General features: G+C 42.4%; 1 protein-coding gene across 8 annotated transcripts in view; it reads left to right on the top strand.

Moving 5' to 3' along the window:
• ABCC4 (ATP binding cassette subfamily C member 4) overlaps nucleotides 1–18,124 on the top strand; it is a 219,616-nt gene that overhangs the window by 135,443 nt on the left and 66,049 nt on the right. For all 8 annotated transcript variants that reach the window (XM_036831959.1, XM_036831960.1, XM_036831953.1 and 5 more), the window contains one exon: nucleotides 14,384–14,463. In XM_036831959.1, coding sequence (XP_036687854.1) covers nucleotides 14,384–14,463 — 80 coding nt within the window. The remainder of the gene's footprint in view (nucleotides 1–14,383; nucleotides 14,464–18,124) is intronic.

Below are 18,124 nucleotides of genomic sequence, written 5' to 3'. Positions count from 1 at the left end.
CTCCCCCAGGCGTTTGTTTGGTGGGTCTTTTATTCCTGCCCACCGAGCTTCAGGGCTCCTTTCCATCCTTTAAGTGGTTCTCAGGATCACCCTTCCCTTAATACATGTTCCTAGATACTCTTTTCTGGCGTACCCTGTGGTTTTTTTCTTCTTTGAACTCAACGCTTGGCCCATCCTCACCTCACTTGATCTAATGATATATCTCTCTTTGCTTTTTATTCCGGGAAACACATGCCCTGGAAGTACAGAGAATGTATATACTCACTGTCATCTTCTGTTTAGATCCAATTTAGATTTGTTTTGGTGTTTTCCCCCCTTTGCTTTCTGTTTTTAAGTTATATCACTTCACAGAGGGCAAAGGCTGTTGGCACTTCTAAAAGGCTCTTAATCATGCTTCTGGGTGTTGATGACCAACCTAGGAACTGTCTGTAGGGTTCTGACGGGGTTGTCCTTGCCTTGAAATTATACAGATCGGGAGGCTTTAAGTGAATCCTGGTTGTGTTGATTTAGCCACGTCATCCAGTGGGGCTGGATTCCATTTATGCTGATCTTTTGCATCTTTTTCAAAAAAATTTTATTGAACTATAGTTGACTTACATATCTTTTGCATCTTGAAAGGCTTTTCAAGGTCTTGGCGAGTTTATAAACGGGGTGGGGGAGCATCAAGAATGTTTATTCATTGTGTGAAGTATTTTTGAAAAAAGGTAAATTGCTACAGCATTGTAGCCATGTTTTGAAGACTAAAATGTTTACACATTCTGTTCTGTCTCCTTTTCTTCACTTTTTGGTGGTGGGTGGCATTTGTGTCTCTCTGGCACTCTTCTCTGCCACCAGCAGGCAGCCTGGCCCTCTGCTCATTTCCACCCTGGCAGATGTTCTTCATCTTCGCTCTGTTCTCCTTAACCTCCTGAGAGACGGTTCTCCTCCGTTGGTGTGCTAGATGGGACCTGGGGCCTCTTGATCCCCGTAAGTGCCCAAGCCTCTGTCTTCCTCACCAGGATGGTGACAGAGGTGGCTGCCCCAACAGGCACCTCTCCCTTGGCCCTGGCACTTCGGGTGCACGAGTACATGTGGAGCTGACATTTTTAACAAGGGCAACAGGAGCAGATGGGCGAGACAGATGGAATGGATTCTGAGAGAAGGATCAGCTTGAATCTTCTCTTCTCTTTTTATTTTAAAAAAGTTATGGTAGGGCTTCCCTGGTGGCGCAGTGGTTGAGAATCTGCCTGCCAATGCAGGGGACACGGGTTCGAGCCCTGGTCTGGGAAGATCCCACATGCCGCGGAGCGGCTGGGCCCGTGAGCCACAATTACTGAGCCTGCACGTCTGCAGCCTGTGCTCCGCAACAGGAGAGCCTGCGAAAGTGAGAGGCCCGCACACCGCGATGAAGAGTGGCCCCCGCTTGCCGCAACTAGAGAAAGACCTCGCACAGAAACGAAGACCCAACACAGCCAAAAATAAATAAATAAATAAATAAAAATTAAAAAAAAAAGAGTTCTCATCACAAAGGAAAAAACTTAAAAAAAAAAAAGTTATGGTAAAATACATAGAACATTAAATGTACCATCTTATTCATTTTTACTTACGCTCAGTGGCATTAAGCACATTCTCACTGTTGTGCAACTTCCAGCACCATCCATCTTCAGAGTTTTTTCGTCTTCCCAAACTGAAACTCTGAACCCACAACTAACTCCCTGTGCCCACCCCCCTGCCAACCACCATTCTCCTTTCTGTCTATGAATTTGACTATTCTGGGTACCTTATGCAAGTGGAATCTTTCAGTATTTGACCTTCTGTGTCTGGCTTATTTCACTTAGCATGTTGTCCTCCAGGTTCATCCGTGCTGTGCATGTGTCAGAATTTCCATTCTTGAGGATGGATAATACTCTACTGTGTGTATACACACCACATGTTGTTTTTCCATTCATCTATCAGTTGGCACTTAGGGTTGCTTCCACCTTTTGGCAATTGTGAACAATGCCGCTACGAACACAGGTGTGCAAACATCTCTTCAAGACCCTGCCTTCAGTTCTCTTGGGTGCGTCCCCAGAAGTGGAATTACTGGGTCATGCGGTAATTCTGTGTTTCATTGTTTTTTTGAGGAACTGCCATACTTCTTGCATGGCAGCTGCACCATTTTAGATTCTCACTTAGAGTGAACAGAGTTCCAAATGTTCCACATCGTCGCCAGCACTTGCTGTTTTTTGATTTGTTTTTGATGGTAGCTATTGTAACAGGTGCAAGGTGGTCGAATCCTTTATTTTCTTGAGTAAATCATAGGAGGTGGCTTTGGATGCCAGTCCTCTATGGCAGCAAGGGCTGCGTCCCCCAAACAGTTGGGCAACAGTTCCCTGAAAACAAGATGCCCGTGCGGATCTTGTGCTCTGAGTGCAGGTTTCTTTGTTGCTGGTCTCCTCTTGTTGCCTCTTTTTAATCCTTCACTTGAAAATTAGTTCAAATGCAAACCGTGTTTAGATTTATTTACAGTTTTGTAACTCCTTTCCTGTTTCCCTTTTAACAGGCTTGACTTAAGAAGTCTCTTTCAAGTAGTAAATTAATTTAGGTGGCAAGCACCCCACCCGAATTTTGTTATATGCTGGCAGTTTAGATAAATGGATGTTATAATCTCAGCACATTTCTGCCCAGTGCTAGTGTGCCTGTTTGCAAGAGTCCACAAAAGGGATAAAATTTTGTCAGTTTGGGGCCTAGAATAAGAAGAAGAAAAATTACATATTTTCTTATTTGTATTTATAGGATGCCTGTAGGGAAGCTGAAAGTGCCGTCTGGCAGTTTACATGGCTAAATACAGATGAAGAAAGATAAGAAACCCAAAGACTTTCTTTCTAGGCACAGGGGAGAAGACAGGGTCCAGATCAGTTACTGTCAGATGTGTTGGAGATACATTCTCCATTGCGACCGAATATTATTTTTTCCCTTCAACTCACCATTTCGTTGAAGAATGGAGCCTATTTTTAATGACTTTATTGATTTGACGATTGGGTTACAGTGTGCTTTATTTACTGCTGAAATGTTTCGCTCCTGTTGGCACTTAATGTGAATAAATCTACTTTTTGGCCTCACTTTGATAGGCTGATAAAACTGCTTATATTTGCAGGAAAATTTGTTTTCCTATTTTTATGTACAGACACAGTGTGACTTTCCTTTTCAAAATCATTATATGTCATAGTGTAGCTGAGAAATAAACACATGCAGGGCTGTTATCCTTGTGTCCTATTAGAGCAACATAAAACAAAATGTGGGTTTATGCCTGAGGGATCACAAAAACAGATTTAATATTTATAATTAAGGTCAATTTTTTAATGATTTATTGATTTATTTTTTTGTTACTGTGTTAAGACTTAGCAGTTTTGGACTCAGATTTTATATGTTTTTTGAAATTATAAATATACAGTATATCCTACATTCACTGTTATGGTTTGCATATGAATTTAATATTTTGTGTCCAATGAGACCCAGTAAAAGTGCATCTTTTTTTTGTATCGCCCAGTTTATGAGCAGAGTTAGAATACATTGTGCTAATAAGTTTTACATGAAGTTTCTAGACTTTCTTATGGAAAACAATGTTACGTGTATTTATCTTTTATCAATTATAATAAATTCAGTTGGGGGTGAGATATATCAAAATTCAAAATTTTTCACGAGACACTTCCCCTTCTAAAAATATTTCCTTTTGTTATTAAATAAAGAGAAATACAATTAATTTTACACGTTCACTTTCACAATTTTATTTTTAAGTGCATGATGAAACTAGTAACGATACAGCATTTCATAAAGCTGGACTAGGAACCCCTCTCTAAAGATGCAAGTAGAATCTTCAGCAGCACCTGTACTACAACACCATAAAACCCATTATCAGCCAACTCTAAGATTTCTAATTCATATCTGAGTCCACAATGAAGGGTAGAAATCATGCACTTTAAAAATAGCAGCATTAGTGAAACTATGGAAGTGCTTATAACTGCTAGTGTGTGGGGGAAAAAAACCCCGGCAAATAGAGACCAATGTCGTTTTCCTTGATACTTCACCCTTAGGAAGAAATGAACTTGCAGGAAAGTAGCAGTTCATCTAAGAAACTTGGGGAAAAGTCTCTGGGAATTATCAACCAAACTTAAAATGGCCCTCTGGGTTTTCTTTTCTTTTTTTAAAATTAATTTTTATTGGCGTATAGTTGATTTACAGTGTTGTGTTAGTCCTCTGGGTTTTCTTGGGGAGTTGTGTTCTGAAGGGACGAGTAACTTAAAGGAAGCAACTTGATTAGGGAGGAGCAGGAAACCACAAATGTTTGAACAGGTTTTTGCTGGACGGCAGTTGTGTGGATCAAGGGCTTTTATGGCGGCTAATTATCTGCCCTGGGAGAAGTGGCCATAGCTTGCCTTTCCTTCAGGTGGAAGGTGGGTTCCCTGTCTCTTATTCTTTTCCCTGCTCAGAGTGAATAAATATTTTAAGTATGTGGGCAACCGTGCAGCTCTTTACTTTTCCTTTGGGAAGAAGAGAGTTGCTTAGGTATGGTATTGAGAATAGAACGCAGGAGGACTTGCATACGCCCTCCTGCCCAGGACTAGCCCAGCACATCCTGAATCATGCAGATTGAGCTGCCTGCTAAGTGGGGAAGGAAGGAATATCATGCACAGGCATTTGATGTCTTTTTATGGGGGAACAAAAGAGTTTTGATTTTTTTCACTTGGAGTTCAGCCTGGCTATTGTGTGGTAGAGGAGGCTTAATGAATCATTGTTTAACTAAGATCCTGCCAAGTATTTGACCATTAAATAGCCTCCATGTGTATAGAGTTCTTCTCTGACAGACTCTTATTTGATTGTGATTAATTGGCATTGAATTGGTGTTTAATTACCTCCCGCGGAATCTGAGAACAGTTTGTGTTCTGATTAAGTTATATGATGTAAAACCCCCCCTGGCGCTGGGGAAGTCAGCTCTGTCCTTGCTGTACCTGCCTTAGTGCTGACACGCCAACCTCTGTGGTTGCTCAAAGCTCAGAGACTGTCTCAAAGTATCAAAAACCCGTAGAAATTGGGGTTTCAGTTTTTCTTTTAATATGCAAAAGTTTTAGGAATCAAAATTCAGCATAAGTCTGGAAAGGTTTTCTTTTTATGTTGAAATTCTTTTTAAGCTATTCATTGGGCTATGTTAAACATTTTATACCAGTGGATCAGCTTCCTCTTTTCATAATGTGTCACCGTGTACACGCACGTGAGATGTCCAGGGGGAGAGATCCACCAGCTGGACACACTGACGATGGAGGGACAGTGGGGCCGGTCTGGTTTGGGTGTCACTGCCCTTAGAGAACAGATGACAGCAGAAGAGGTAGGAGATGATCATTGTGGGGATAGAGTTCCAAATACGGGGTGGGGGGCAGGGGGAGTTGCATTTTGGCAACAAGCTAGGTCGCAGGAATGACGAGAGATACTCAAAGAAAAAACCATTATATCCCAGAAACCAGCATACAGGACTATTTCAGAAAGAAGGTCGTTAGAAGTGTTATCTGCTACAGAAAAGGTCAGGATGAGTGAGGATGGAGGGAAAGCTGGCTATTGGTTTTAGAAACTAGATGATGGGTGTAGAGAGGGCAGAAGATGGCCTGGAAGGGACTTGTGGGGTTTTTGAATCGGTCATGATTCCGTCGTTTGGCTAAGAGATAATGTGTCTCCTAAGCTTTTTATAACTGACAATAGAATACATACAATTATAACTCTTAGAGCAATATTTCCACTTATCACTTTTATCTAATTTTTGAAAGGAGTACAGTAGTTGAAAATGATTTTTTCCCCTCCTTTATTTTTCTTTTAAAAAAATCATTGAAGTATAGTTGACATACAGTGTTGTATTAGTTTTAGGTGTACTGCAAAGCAATTCAGTTATTTGTATATGCATATCTCTATCTAGGTATCTATCTTTTTTGAGGTTCTTTTCCATTATAGGTTATTATAAGATATTGAACGTAGTTCCCTGTGCTATACAGTAGGTCTTTATTGTTTATCTGTTTTGTATTTAGTAGTGTGTATCTGTTAATCCCAAACTCCTAGCCCTAGTTTATCCCCCTGTCCTTTTGGTAACCATAAGATTGTTTTCTACGTCTGTGATTTGTTTCTTATTTGTATAAATTTTTTCATCCCCTCCTTTGTAATGGTGTTCTTACGTTGCAGTTTTTTCCCCCCAACAAAGGTCCACGCACTTACACTTAATACAGCCCAACCACATTTGTGTAACATCTATTGGTGGTCCCCAGATATTCACACGATGCACTGGAGATCAACTGAGATCAGATTTAGGTGTTGGTTGATCCCACTCCAGCTCACCTTCAGTCACTTTACATTGGGTGGGTAGTGGGAGGGACGATTGTCTTAAAGTTTAGTCACATTCTCACACCAAATGTTTTGCTGTCCTGTTTCTGAGCATTACATGTCCTTGTACGTGTATTAGAGATGGGACGGGTTGATTTCGCATGTTGAATGGTAACTTCCTGATATGTGCCTTTGTGGAAGTGGGACTTCTCTGCTTAGATGAAAGCTTTATTAATAGGTGGTTTTGCCTGCATCGCTGTGGGAGCACATTCCCCAGGTGAGACTGCTCCACGTTCCCCCCACCCCAAACCCCCTCCAATCCCCATTCTTCGGGAGATATGAGATAGAGACTGCGCATTTTACCTTAAAAGGTGGCCAAGGTGCACTGGGCCAGGAAACAAAGACCTTAGAGACAGAGTGGTGCATTCCTGTGGCAGGAGGAGCCCCGTGATAGGTGGTGTCCTGTTCCCTCAGAATCGGCAGTTCTCACCTGGCCCACGTCTCTCATGGCCACCCCACTTCCTGTGGTTCATGGTTTAGGTATCCCCTGAAATCATGCAAACTGCGCACATGGGCATTTTCCAGTGGACACGCTCTGTAGGTTTCACCAAACCTGCAGTGTTTCAGAGCCGCTGTCTTAGAGATTTTTCTGCCTTTTGCTGTCCATTCCTGACCTTATATGAACTGTGAGCCAAACTCCTGCATGACATATGCACGAGATCCAGCGGTAAAGGAACTAGCCTGGCCCAGCTTCCTGACCCTTTTCCCCCCAGTGCTTAGGAGACGTAAAATATCATGGCGGCGGCAGCAGCACGGTTTTCTGTGTCAATTTGTGGGGTGTATCCACTCCTTCAAGGTCAGTCCCCTTCCAAACTTAGCAGTGCCTGATGTGACTTGCCCTGTGTCACAGGACAGGGTAAGGCCTGGAATGAGGTGGCTCTCAAGCCCTGGACTTTGCTTCTGTCCTCATTCATTCTTTTCCAGTCATTTGTTCACTTGTTAATGCATTCATTCCATCTTCAATAACTTGTATAATTTAATTTTGAGGTGGGGTTATTTTAAATGTTTTGCTTTAATTATGGTTAGCCAAGAGAGAATTCCTGGAACTCTTCTAACTCTTCTAATACTCAAAACTTTCAGCGTCCAGTGGATGCTAATGGGTTCAACGTTAGCCAATCAGAAGGGGCTGGGCTGTCAAAGGCCAGTTTGACGATCACCGTTCATACCAGCTTAACACCAGCCCTGCCTATGATTTTACTGTCTCATCCTTATTAGTACATTTTGAATAGAGTTTTCAGATGTGTCCAGTAAAATAGCTCTGTGTCATAGATGTGACGACGTGAATTTTCTTCGTCTCCGTAACCCTGGGTGCAAGTCCCAACCTGGCTACTTTACAGCCGAGTGTCATTGAATTAATTTCCTCCTGCCTCTAAGCTTAAGCTGCCTCTTCTGTAAAATGGGGACAACATCTCGCTCATAGTTTTGAGATGATGCGTACGTAGTTTCCGACACTTACTTGGTGCTCATGTGGTGTTGGTGGTGTTCTAGAAACCAAGCAGAACGACCACAAGAAAAAAATCCCACCAGATCTCTGGTGTGTAGCACAGGCAGCCTGGTGAACCTGTGCAGGGTTTGTCTGTGGGCACAGAGGCCAAGACAGAATTGGTCCTCGGCTGTCGGCTGGGAGCTCTCAGACTCTCTCTGGCCTGGGTCGGATGTGTAAGATGCACGCTCGCTCCACCAGGCCCCCTCCTCAGGACTTCCTCCTCACAACCACGGCTTTGACAAGAGAAGTCAGACCTCTTTGTGACTCTAGGCAGTTTTCAGCAGGGGCCCCTTAACACTACACTCTTCTCCACGCCCGTTCGCACACAGGTTCTCCCCTGTCTTAGCTCTCCAGCTGGGCAAATATTTGTCCTCCCACCCGGACAAACTCCGCTCTCCGTCAGTCCGTCCTCTGGCCTCCTTCTAAGCGCTCAGGCTGTGTCTCCTCCATGAGAACCCATTAGCCTGGCCCTGCCTAAGCCTGCAAGTCAGTGACACTGCCTCGTGTCACCCGCTGCTGCCGTGGCCCCGTCTTCGCGCTCTGCCACCAGCATCTTGGATCGCGGTGCCGGGCCCAGCGTCTCTGCACGCGGGCCGCCGAGCTGAGGTGTCGGCGCGGCCACCTCGCACCGGGGACTCTGGTCTGAAGGGCCGGGCGCAGGGCCGGCAAGCTGCACGAGGCGGTGTGTGGGCGAGTGAAACCTGATTGAGCACAAAGGAAAAGAAAAAAGGTTGGACTTGGTTTTATGACCCCGATTCTATTTTTATTTCCCAGGGATTGTTAATGGCCTTTGCTGGTAAGAGTATGGCGAACGAGACACTTCATATGTATTTCCCCATGCGTCTCCCCAGGTTGGAAAACAACACCCAGCAGAAGAGAGTGCGTGAAATAGCAATAGATACTGAGATTTGGAGACAAACCATTTATTTATAGAAAGGCTCGTTGTATAGGTTCATACAGAATATGCTCAAGCACCCTCTGTATGTGAGGCATTGGTCCAGGCACTGGGGTAACAGCAGTGAATGAAACGGGTAAAACTCCTGCCTTAATAATGTCTATATTATAATTCAGTTTCTGTGACTAAAATGGAGACAAGTGGTTATTAGCTTCTGGAAGCAAAGAATGGAATTTCAAGGGGCCGTGAGAATTCCCTGTCAATCCAGTAGTTAGGGCTCTGCGACTTCATTGCCCAGGGCCCGGGTTCAATCCCTGCTGAGCCACTCGGCCAAAATAAATAAATACAGGGGACATAATTGTACATGTTGATAAAACCCGATTAAAGGTTCTTGAGACAGAACATCATCAGAAACGTTCAGGTTGTTCCTTGTTACTCACAGTGTGGTCCTTTGACCAGCCAGCATCAACATTACCCTGGGAGTTCTTAGAAATCAGGAATCTCAGACCTCACCCAGACAGAGCTCTTGAGAAGTTACATTTTAATCCAGGTGCCTTGGAGATTTTCATACAGATTATAGCTTAGAAGCATTGTTTTGTGTGTCTTGGGCTCTTTGTGATCAAACTTCACTTGGATGCACAGGAGCCTTCAAGGTCCTGGAACTTTCACCCATGTGTTTATACATCGAACACGACTAGAGTGCTGGTGGACTCCGTAGTGATCAGAATTAATCTTTCCAACTGTGCCCCCGATTGACATGTACAAGATGGTCACTAAGTGGGTTCCAGGTCTTACTATATATCTCCCTTCAGGATGAGCCCCGTTTGAAATAATTCATTTCGTAGATTTGTTTTAGGTTTTTGTGTAAGAGTGTATCTGCACAGAATCGTTCCTATTTTAAAAAAGAAGGTTGGAAAGCCAGTGCCTTTGTGGTGTTTTATTAGTAAACCCCACCTTCTGCCTTGCCCAGCACTTTGCATTTTGTTATAGATTGTGTGAGAAATGTGGTCCATGTTTACAAAGGGTGTATAATCTAGATGTAAACTCAAGACTAATATACATGAAAAGTAGTCAAACCACTAAATAGATTATACTATGATATGTTCTGAGAATGTACCCAGACCCCAGGTGGAATCTGGAAGCTTGCTGAAACAGTCCCTCACCAAACAAACTGTCAGAAAATCTATGCCTTTAAACATGAGAATCACTTATGTCTTTGCTGAGAGTGTGTGGAGTCTTCTTTTTGGCTCTCCTTGGCCGTAGGGTTTCCTCAGTCCTCAGCTCTAAAAGGAAAAATGGAAGTTGGTGGCAAGCTCTGGGCAATAGCACAATGTATCAGCTGAAAGCACAGTATTATAAAAATATTTTTGTTAAAAAAGTAGTTGGGTGGAGGTTGGAGTGCAACTTCAGTAGCCTTAAGCAGCCCCAAAGGCTATTGCCATGTTTAAAAACAGTTTAACTATTAACGCTCAAAATAAAAAAGGTTAGTTTTGTTACTTAAAAGGGTAATTAGTAATTCGAAAATTTAACTGTACAATTTCCCCAACTAATTTTAGAAAGCAAGTCTCTTGTTGGACATGTGGCGCTTGTTCTAGTCTAGGCTTTTGGGTTGCTAGGGGCAGAATCTACACAAGTTAGTTCAGATGAGGAGACCTTGATGGAAAGGAAATGGGCATCTCCTGGAGCTGGAACGATGCTGAGTTTCCTGAAACTGAAGCTGGGAACTGGGGTCCTCATGGGAGCTGGGGCCATTGTCACAGGGCTCATGCCCAAAGCCACTTTGCCTCTGATCTTTGCTGGGTAGGGCGAGGCTGGTTCACTTTCCGGGCTTCTCTCCTGGCCTTGTATTGCTTGAGAGGGGAAGTCGGAATGACTAGGTGGCCGGTCAGTGAGTTGGCTTCCCCTGGGGAGAGAAAAAATTAAAATTGCACGTAATACATTATAGACTTGTTTCAGGCTTGTTCGGGTTGTTTTCTACTTCTGACTTGCCAAATGTGCCACGCTGAATATCTTTGATGCACTCGTTAACTCCTGGGTATATGGTCCTAGAAATGGAATTTCTGGGTCAGAAGAGGTACACTCTTAGAGTTGTTTATACATACTGCATGTTGGTCCCCAATATCTTCCTATGTAGTACAGATGGGAGCGATGTGGGTATTCATTATACCCACATCTAAAATGTGACCTGGCCACCAGAATTTATCGTGATTGTTGGCTCTGTGCTTGGATATGCAAGATGGGAGAGGTGGTGATACCACTTTACCCTAAGGTAATCAAGCAGTACCTGGGGTATTGATTTTAATACTGGGCACAAGGCATTAACTGAGACTGTCCATCTGAGTCTGGACAAGAGGCAGAAACCAAGATAGGACACCGAGCTTTATGAGGGATCATTGAGGCACCAAGGAGTAGTTGCTGGAAAGGATATGATTCACTTCATTCAAGTATTTGAAAGGCTGTCATATCAAGAGAAATTAGGTTCACTTTGTGTGGTTATAAGGGCAGAATAAGCAGCACAGCTTGGATGTTCCAGGAAGGCAAGATTTGGTTTAATGTAAGAAAGCCCTGTTTAACAGAACGGTCTGAAAATGCATTGGGTTCCCCATGTTCACGTGAACTGCCCTTCCCTCTACCTCCCTGGAGATACTCCAGCAGGGGCCACGTGTCATTTGGGTGAAGAGTCATGGCATGTGTGTGAAGCGAATTCATCATTAGGATTTCATTTGGAGAGTTTTGAGAAAAGTTTAGTACTATGAGGCCATGAACTTGGAATCACACCTCTGGTTACAACAGTCTATTTCAGAGCCACGTGAAATATTCTGCAAACACCATTCGTTCTCTTAATATTTCTTAGTGCAAAGAAGTAACTGTTGAGGACTTCCCTGGTGGCACAGTGGTTAAGAATCCACCTGCCAATGCAGGAGACATGGGTTTGATCCCTGGTTTGGGAAGATTCCACATGCCCTGGAGCAACTAAGCCCATGCGCCACAACTACTGAGCCCGCGTGCTGCAAGTACTGAAGCCCGCGCGCCTAGAGCTTGTGCTCCGCAAGAAGAGAAGCCACTGCAAAGAGAAGCCCACGCACCACAACGAAGTGCAGACCCCGCTCACCGCAACTAGAGAAAGCCCGCGCGCAGCAATGAAGACCCAAGGCAGCAACCCCCGCCAAAAAAAATAAATAAATAAATAAAAAGAAGAATAAGAAGAAGTAACTATTGAACTTTTTGATCTCACATTTTCTATACTTAGCTCATTGGTGAATAAGAGTTTAGTTTTTTTGATGATCTTTGACTTTCTGTTCAGTTTCTGTAGTTGCTACGAGGGGAGATGGGTTTTTCTCATTGTTTTTGCTTTGCTTGTATTTTACTCTTTGCCAACGCTTGGTCTCTCAGACCTTATGACTCCCACATCTGGTGAATGGTAAAGGGGTGGTTGACACATACTGTTCATCCCTGAGTAGCCAATATCTCTTTTAACACTTTCTAAGACAAATTGTACTTGTTTCCAAATTCTGCCTACGTTAAAAAGTTGTATTTTTCCATTGAAGAAATCACAAGAATTTAAACTATGTCTTTAACATTTTTTTTAATAAATTTATTTATTTATTTATATATTTATGGCGGTGTTGGGTCTTCGTTTCTGTGCGAGGGCTTTCTCTAGTTGTGGCAAGCGGGGGCCACTCTTCATCGCGGTGCGCGGGCCTCTCACTATCGTGGCCTCTCTTGTTGTGAAGCACAGGCTCCAGACGCGCAGGCTCAGTAGTTGTGGCTCACGGGCCCAGTTGCTCCGCGGCATGTGGGATCTTCCCAGACCAGGGCTCGAACCCGTGTCCCCTGCATTGGCAGGCCGATTCTCAACCACTGCACCACCAGGGAAGCCCTCTTTAACATTTTTTGACGCGTATTTTCCTTATTTGGGCATTGCTGCTTTGAGAAGGTAAAAAATAACTAAATGGGCCACAATATGCATAAGAATATGTGGGGAAATTGCACATCTGATTTTAATGTTCCTAAAGCAGAATTGATTAAATGATTCCCATCTTCTTGCCCCTCGAAGTGTGATCTAGGAAATAGCAGAAAGGGGGTCACCTGACAGCTGGGAAGAAATGCAGACTCTCTAGCTCCCCCCAGCACTCCTGAATCAGCAAGTGCATTTTAACAAGTGGACCTTCCTACAGTGTCTGGTAGACTTTCCGAGGTGACATGATGCTGCAGAACCTGGGGGGAATAGTCATCATCTCACCTTGGTGGTTGAGCACCTGTTAACTCACCGGGCATTGTGACTGGCTTCTTTCACCTGCACGAGCCCATTTAATCCTGAGAATCACCTTCTAAAGCAGGCATTCCTAGAGGCTCTGAAAATTTGTCCCTGGTCCTCCAAAGGTGTCACTAAAAGTCAGTGTCCGGAGTCTGTATTTCCTAAGCCTGAGACAGGAGGATTGAGGCCCGGCCTGTAACGGCCTGGCCTGGCCAAGGGCGAAAGCCTCCAATGTCTGCAGCTCCCGGCTTGGGCGCACCCTGTGCCTCCGGTGAGCCAGGCGCCCTGTGGAGGGCGGCCCAGCCGGCCCAGCCCGGCAGCAGAACCTCAGCGCCCAGCCTCTGCTCATTCAGGGTCCAGCTGGGGCTTGGTGTGAAGGGCCTCGGGAGGAAGTCGCCTCTGACAGAGGTCAGGAAGAGCACCTAGAGGTCCCACATCTCACCTGCAGCCTGGCTTCCTGGAGCCTTCATTACGAAAGAAATTCAGGGGCCTAGATAAACACATTTCTCAGGAGTTGCTACCCCAAAGTAGGCTGTGTGCGTGCCTGCGTGTGTTGTTACTTCAGTGCCTTTGAATTTAATCATTAAACAGACCAGATATTTATTACAAATTGGTTCTCATCTTCCAATCCTGCAGCCTTCAGAGTATACTGTTTTGGTGAATTTTGAGAAGGGAAATAAAAGCAATAAGAAATGATCTTTTAGTCATCAAGTAATATTTGTTTTCCTGCTTCCATCCCTCTGGTCTTCTTGGATGCTTAAGCATGAGTCGTGTGTTCTTCACACTTGGTGTGCCTCTGAAAACAACAACTTATTGCCCTGGTAGTAATCGCACAGCTTGGAAATTGGAAGAATCCCAAATTTCCCAAAATGTAAGGTGCTCTGCACCATCCTGGGGATTAAAAAATTGCAGAGAGGTTGTAATTAGTTTTCTTTTTTTTTAAAGTATCTCTTAGCAAAATTAATTCTGATAAATCAAAGTTAGTGTAATGATTAGGAGTAATTTATGAATTTTAAATTGTTTACCGCCTCTAGCACTTGAAGTCTTAAATAGGATGGATGTAAAAGGACGAAACATTCTAAAATCCACCAACCCTTCCTGATACTTCCACAAGATCTTCTCCCCCCCACCTTTAAAAATAAGGGCCAAAAATTTCAACTGCCCACTCACTGCCATTGGTATTTTAATATCTCTTTAGGTAACGTCTATTTTTTTTCTTTACCACTGACATTGGCTTATTTCATATGACTCTATAATATATTAAATACATATGCATTTAAAATATTGTTTTGATTTGTTCATGAATTGTTTCTCTTAAAGGGCCTGTCTGGGGAAATGAGTAATTTCTCATATCCTGTTCTTGCAGGAAGAATTTTGAATCGTTTCTCCAAAGACATTGGGCATATGGATGACTTGCTGCCCCTGACATTTCTTGATTTCATCCAGGTAACGTAACGGTCATTTCAGAGTTCTCACAGCGCAAAGCAAAGTGCCTGTTTTTCAAGGCCTTTTCACAGGGACTGAGATGGGCCTTTCAGCCTGACTGTGTTATCTTAATTAAGTGAAAGGTGTGGTTGTGATCGGGAGGCTGAGTTAACATGAGTGACACCTGCTGTAGGAGTGGCTACACAGTCAAGGTTGGTTCGAAGCAGCAACATGCTTGGTAAGTGGTTCTCCTGCTGCCGTTCAGGTATCTGGCGTGGATTCCCTTTACTGTGAGTGAGCACATTTCACAACAGAGAAACAATCACCTCTCATGGTAGCCTAGATTAACTAAATTATGCATCGGATTACCACAAAGGACAAATATTTACTGCACCGTTTTTTTTTTTTTTTGTATAAAGCCAGGTGTGGTTACTTACAAAGAAAAGATTAGTAATAATGTGAAAATAATACTTTAACAAGGACAATAGAGAGCAGTTATGGAAGATACAAAGCCTTTAAAAGCAAGTACCTTTAAGCCAATAATTTGAGTAAGGGATCAAAGTCATCTCAGAAGATGTCTTTTTTGTTTTTGTAGACAGCTTTTCTTTTAACACATTGATTGCTCTGTCTTAAGATGTCTTTAAAAAAACAAACCTTCAATCCCACAGAAATACCTTCTACACAGCCTTTGTTTTGTCTGTGGACTTGGAGTTTCTAAAGAATGGTGTTAGGTCATCTGAGCTCTAATCTCATTGAGTACTGTTGTGCGTTTGGGCTGTTTTTCTCTGTTGTTTAATTCTGTCTACTTTTAAGTGATTCAGGCTGAGGGGACTTTCTTTTTCATTTCCAAGTGTTTTGGACATCAAAAAGCATTTATCAAAAGGTGTATATTTTCTAAAATTCCAGCTACTGCTGCTAATATTGATACTTCCTAAGTTTGAAGCCTTTTCACTTTCCCTAAGTGCCAGTTAACATGAACCCATTTTGAGACCAGGAAGGAGAAATGCTGCGGTTATGGCTTGATGCTCCCCATGCCCCCATTTTTTATTTCAATGCTCAAGTGCTCTTTAAGTCAAAACTTAGGGTCTCTCCTGGAGCCATTTTTATAAAAGGAGCCACAGATACTTAATTTGGAAAATCAGCTATGTCAGAAATATCAGTAATAGGCCTGAGATTATTCTAGCCATTCCTGTTAGTCACAAAGAAATGTGCCAATGAATGTAGACTATGGGCAGAGGCCTCCACTGTTTACCAATGTGAAGTAAGCTGTGATTTAGAGGCAGAGTCTTACTGTTCTTCTTTTTAACCCGAGGGACAAGGGTCTGACTTAATCTTGGTGAAACGTAAATACCAGTAGTTCCAATTAGCTGATTTCTTGAATCTAATTGCAATAGTAAATCTCAATATTATTGTCTTCAAGAAAGGAGTTTTTGTATAAAGGATGACTCAGTTATCAATTATGATAAAGGTCTATTGTCACTTGTTTTGTTTGCAGGTGTCTTTAAGAAGGCTCCCATAATCCCTTCAGGAAGAAATATTTTCTCCTTTAAAAGAGAGTATTAGTTAAATATAAAAGCCCTGATCCCTGCCATTGTTGTTGATTCTTTGAGAGACATTTCCCAACATTCATTGTTTAAATGGTTGTCGGGAGGAATCAGGTGAAACTTAATAAACGATTCAGTAACCGGTTCATCTTACTTTGTGTGCAGAAGCCTTCCTCCAGAGGATTTGCATTCAATGAGTGGGGTTTTGACGAGGTATCACTGGGATCATTTTGAAGTATTTGGACCTGTTGCTATATTAGCAAGCAAACATTTTTATTAAAGCCACAAAAATGAAGTTAACCTGCCCTCAAAGAAAGGCCAATAAAAATCAAAATGTAAATTGATTTTTTTTTCCTCTTTTTTTGAATTTGGATAGGACACTGTAAAGACGAAAAGAACCCAGTGGTGATCTGGGACTCTTAACGGAATCATGTAAACTTAAAATAAACACTATTATGGTAAGCACATAGAATGAAAACTAATTTTCCAAATCAAATACATTATATTCATTTTCCCCAATCAACCAAATGTTTAAAACCTGTTAGTTATAACAGCAATCTTCTGGAAATTAATTAGAAGCCTATTAGCTCTGCTAGCTGAGCTGAACCGAATGAAGAGGGTTGCTCGTTACATTTCTAAATAGGCTCCCGAATTAAAGCAAAGGAAGGTCAAAATGACAATCAGCTTGACTCACCTTATGGCTTTGCTTAAGAGGTGGATGTATTTTTTTTTTTTAAGGAGTTAATTTTTTTTTAAGGGAATTTTATCCACTTGGACTCAGTCCTCTAATTTAAAAAGTCAGGATAAAAGGTATCCTGCATATTATCTTTGTTAACAATAACACCCTCTCAAGTGCATAGCAATCTGAAATGGAAGCGACTTTTAGGTCTCTTGTCTGGCCCATCAGCTTCTCTGAAGAGTTTTGTCATCCCCTTTCAGAACTGAGATAGAAAATTTCTTGTGTGCCTTTGATTTTAATGTCATTAGCAAAACGGGCCGCTGACATCAGGAGACCCTGGGTTTTAATGTCTCTCATCTGATTCTTAGGGTCAGAATCCTAATGACTAGCAGCTCTTCCTCTGCTCAGGGAAGTTCACAGAATGTGAGTCCTTCTAAACCCAACAGCTGACTTTAGAAAGGGTTGGGAATTTCCGTATCAAGAAGTTAACCTTGGTTTGATCTTGCGGTCCTTCCTGATCTACATGTCATCTCTTATTCTTGAGCCAGAAAGAACTTGGCAGGATTTATAGTAACAAATAGAATGCAAATCAACATTCAAAGCTTAGATATCTTTCCACTTTTCAGAATATTAAAACCAACACTGACATGTTTAATGTTTGTTTCTTACTGAAGATAAGCATGTGATAATACTTTTCAGGAGAATTAAAATCAAACAGATACAGAAATAATGTCATTACACTTATCCATGGTAACTTTTTAATCCATAGCATGCGTGTTTCACTACTTTATCTGTAAGACAATGATAATTTTGTTGGTTTTGTAAGTAAGAGTTCAGAAATATGGACCATTGGCCTAGAACATAATTGTGTCTCCAGTTAAGTCTGATGCTGATGGATTGAAGAAAGGGAGCTGAGACAGAGCCCTCATAATGGGGGAGGGGGTGCAGTCCCATGAAGGAAGTCGGAAGTCAGATTTTATTATTCCACTAACAGAGTGACTGAGATGAGAAAATTCTGTTTAAAATGTGAGCAAGTTCGCTGGCCACATGGAAGGTATTTACTTAACTTTGTCCCTTGGACTTCAACAAATGATTTGTATTTGTGTGAACATTTGTGGGGTTTTGTTTGCTCTTTGTTTTGTTTTTGGTTTCATTTAGTGATTCATACCCATGCTGATGGGAAACAGTGACACAGCTCATTTTGAAATGAGTGTAATTTACTATTGTGCAACATTCCAGTGAGAATTCCAGAGGAACAGTGGGGTTAACGTGTGGGATTTGGGAACCTGAGCTGACAGAGGCATGGAACACGAGTGAATGAAGAGAGACCAGTTTTTGACTGGCGAGGCATTTTGGAAGCGTAGGCCAGAAATGAGGGAAATTTTTTTTAACATATCATAGGAAATAAATAAATTTATACAAAATAACAACAGTCTGCAGGTTGTCTCAGGGTTGCCTT

The sequence above is a fragment of the Balaenoptera musculus genome, chromosome 18 (assembly GCF_009873245.2).
Source record: "Balaenoptera musculus isolate JJ_BM4_2016_0621 chromosome 18, mBalMus1.pri.v3, whole genome shotgun sequence".
Lineage (NCBI taxonomy): Eukaryota > Metazoa > Chordata > Mammalia > Artiodactyla > Balaenopteridae > Balaenoptera > Balaenoptera musculus.
The sequence above is the reverse complement of the archived record's forward strand: the minus strand, read 5'-3'. Positions and strand labels throughout refer to the sequence as shown.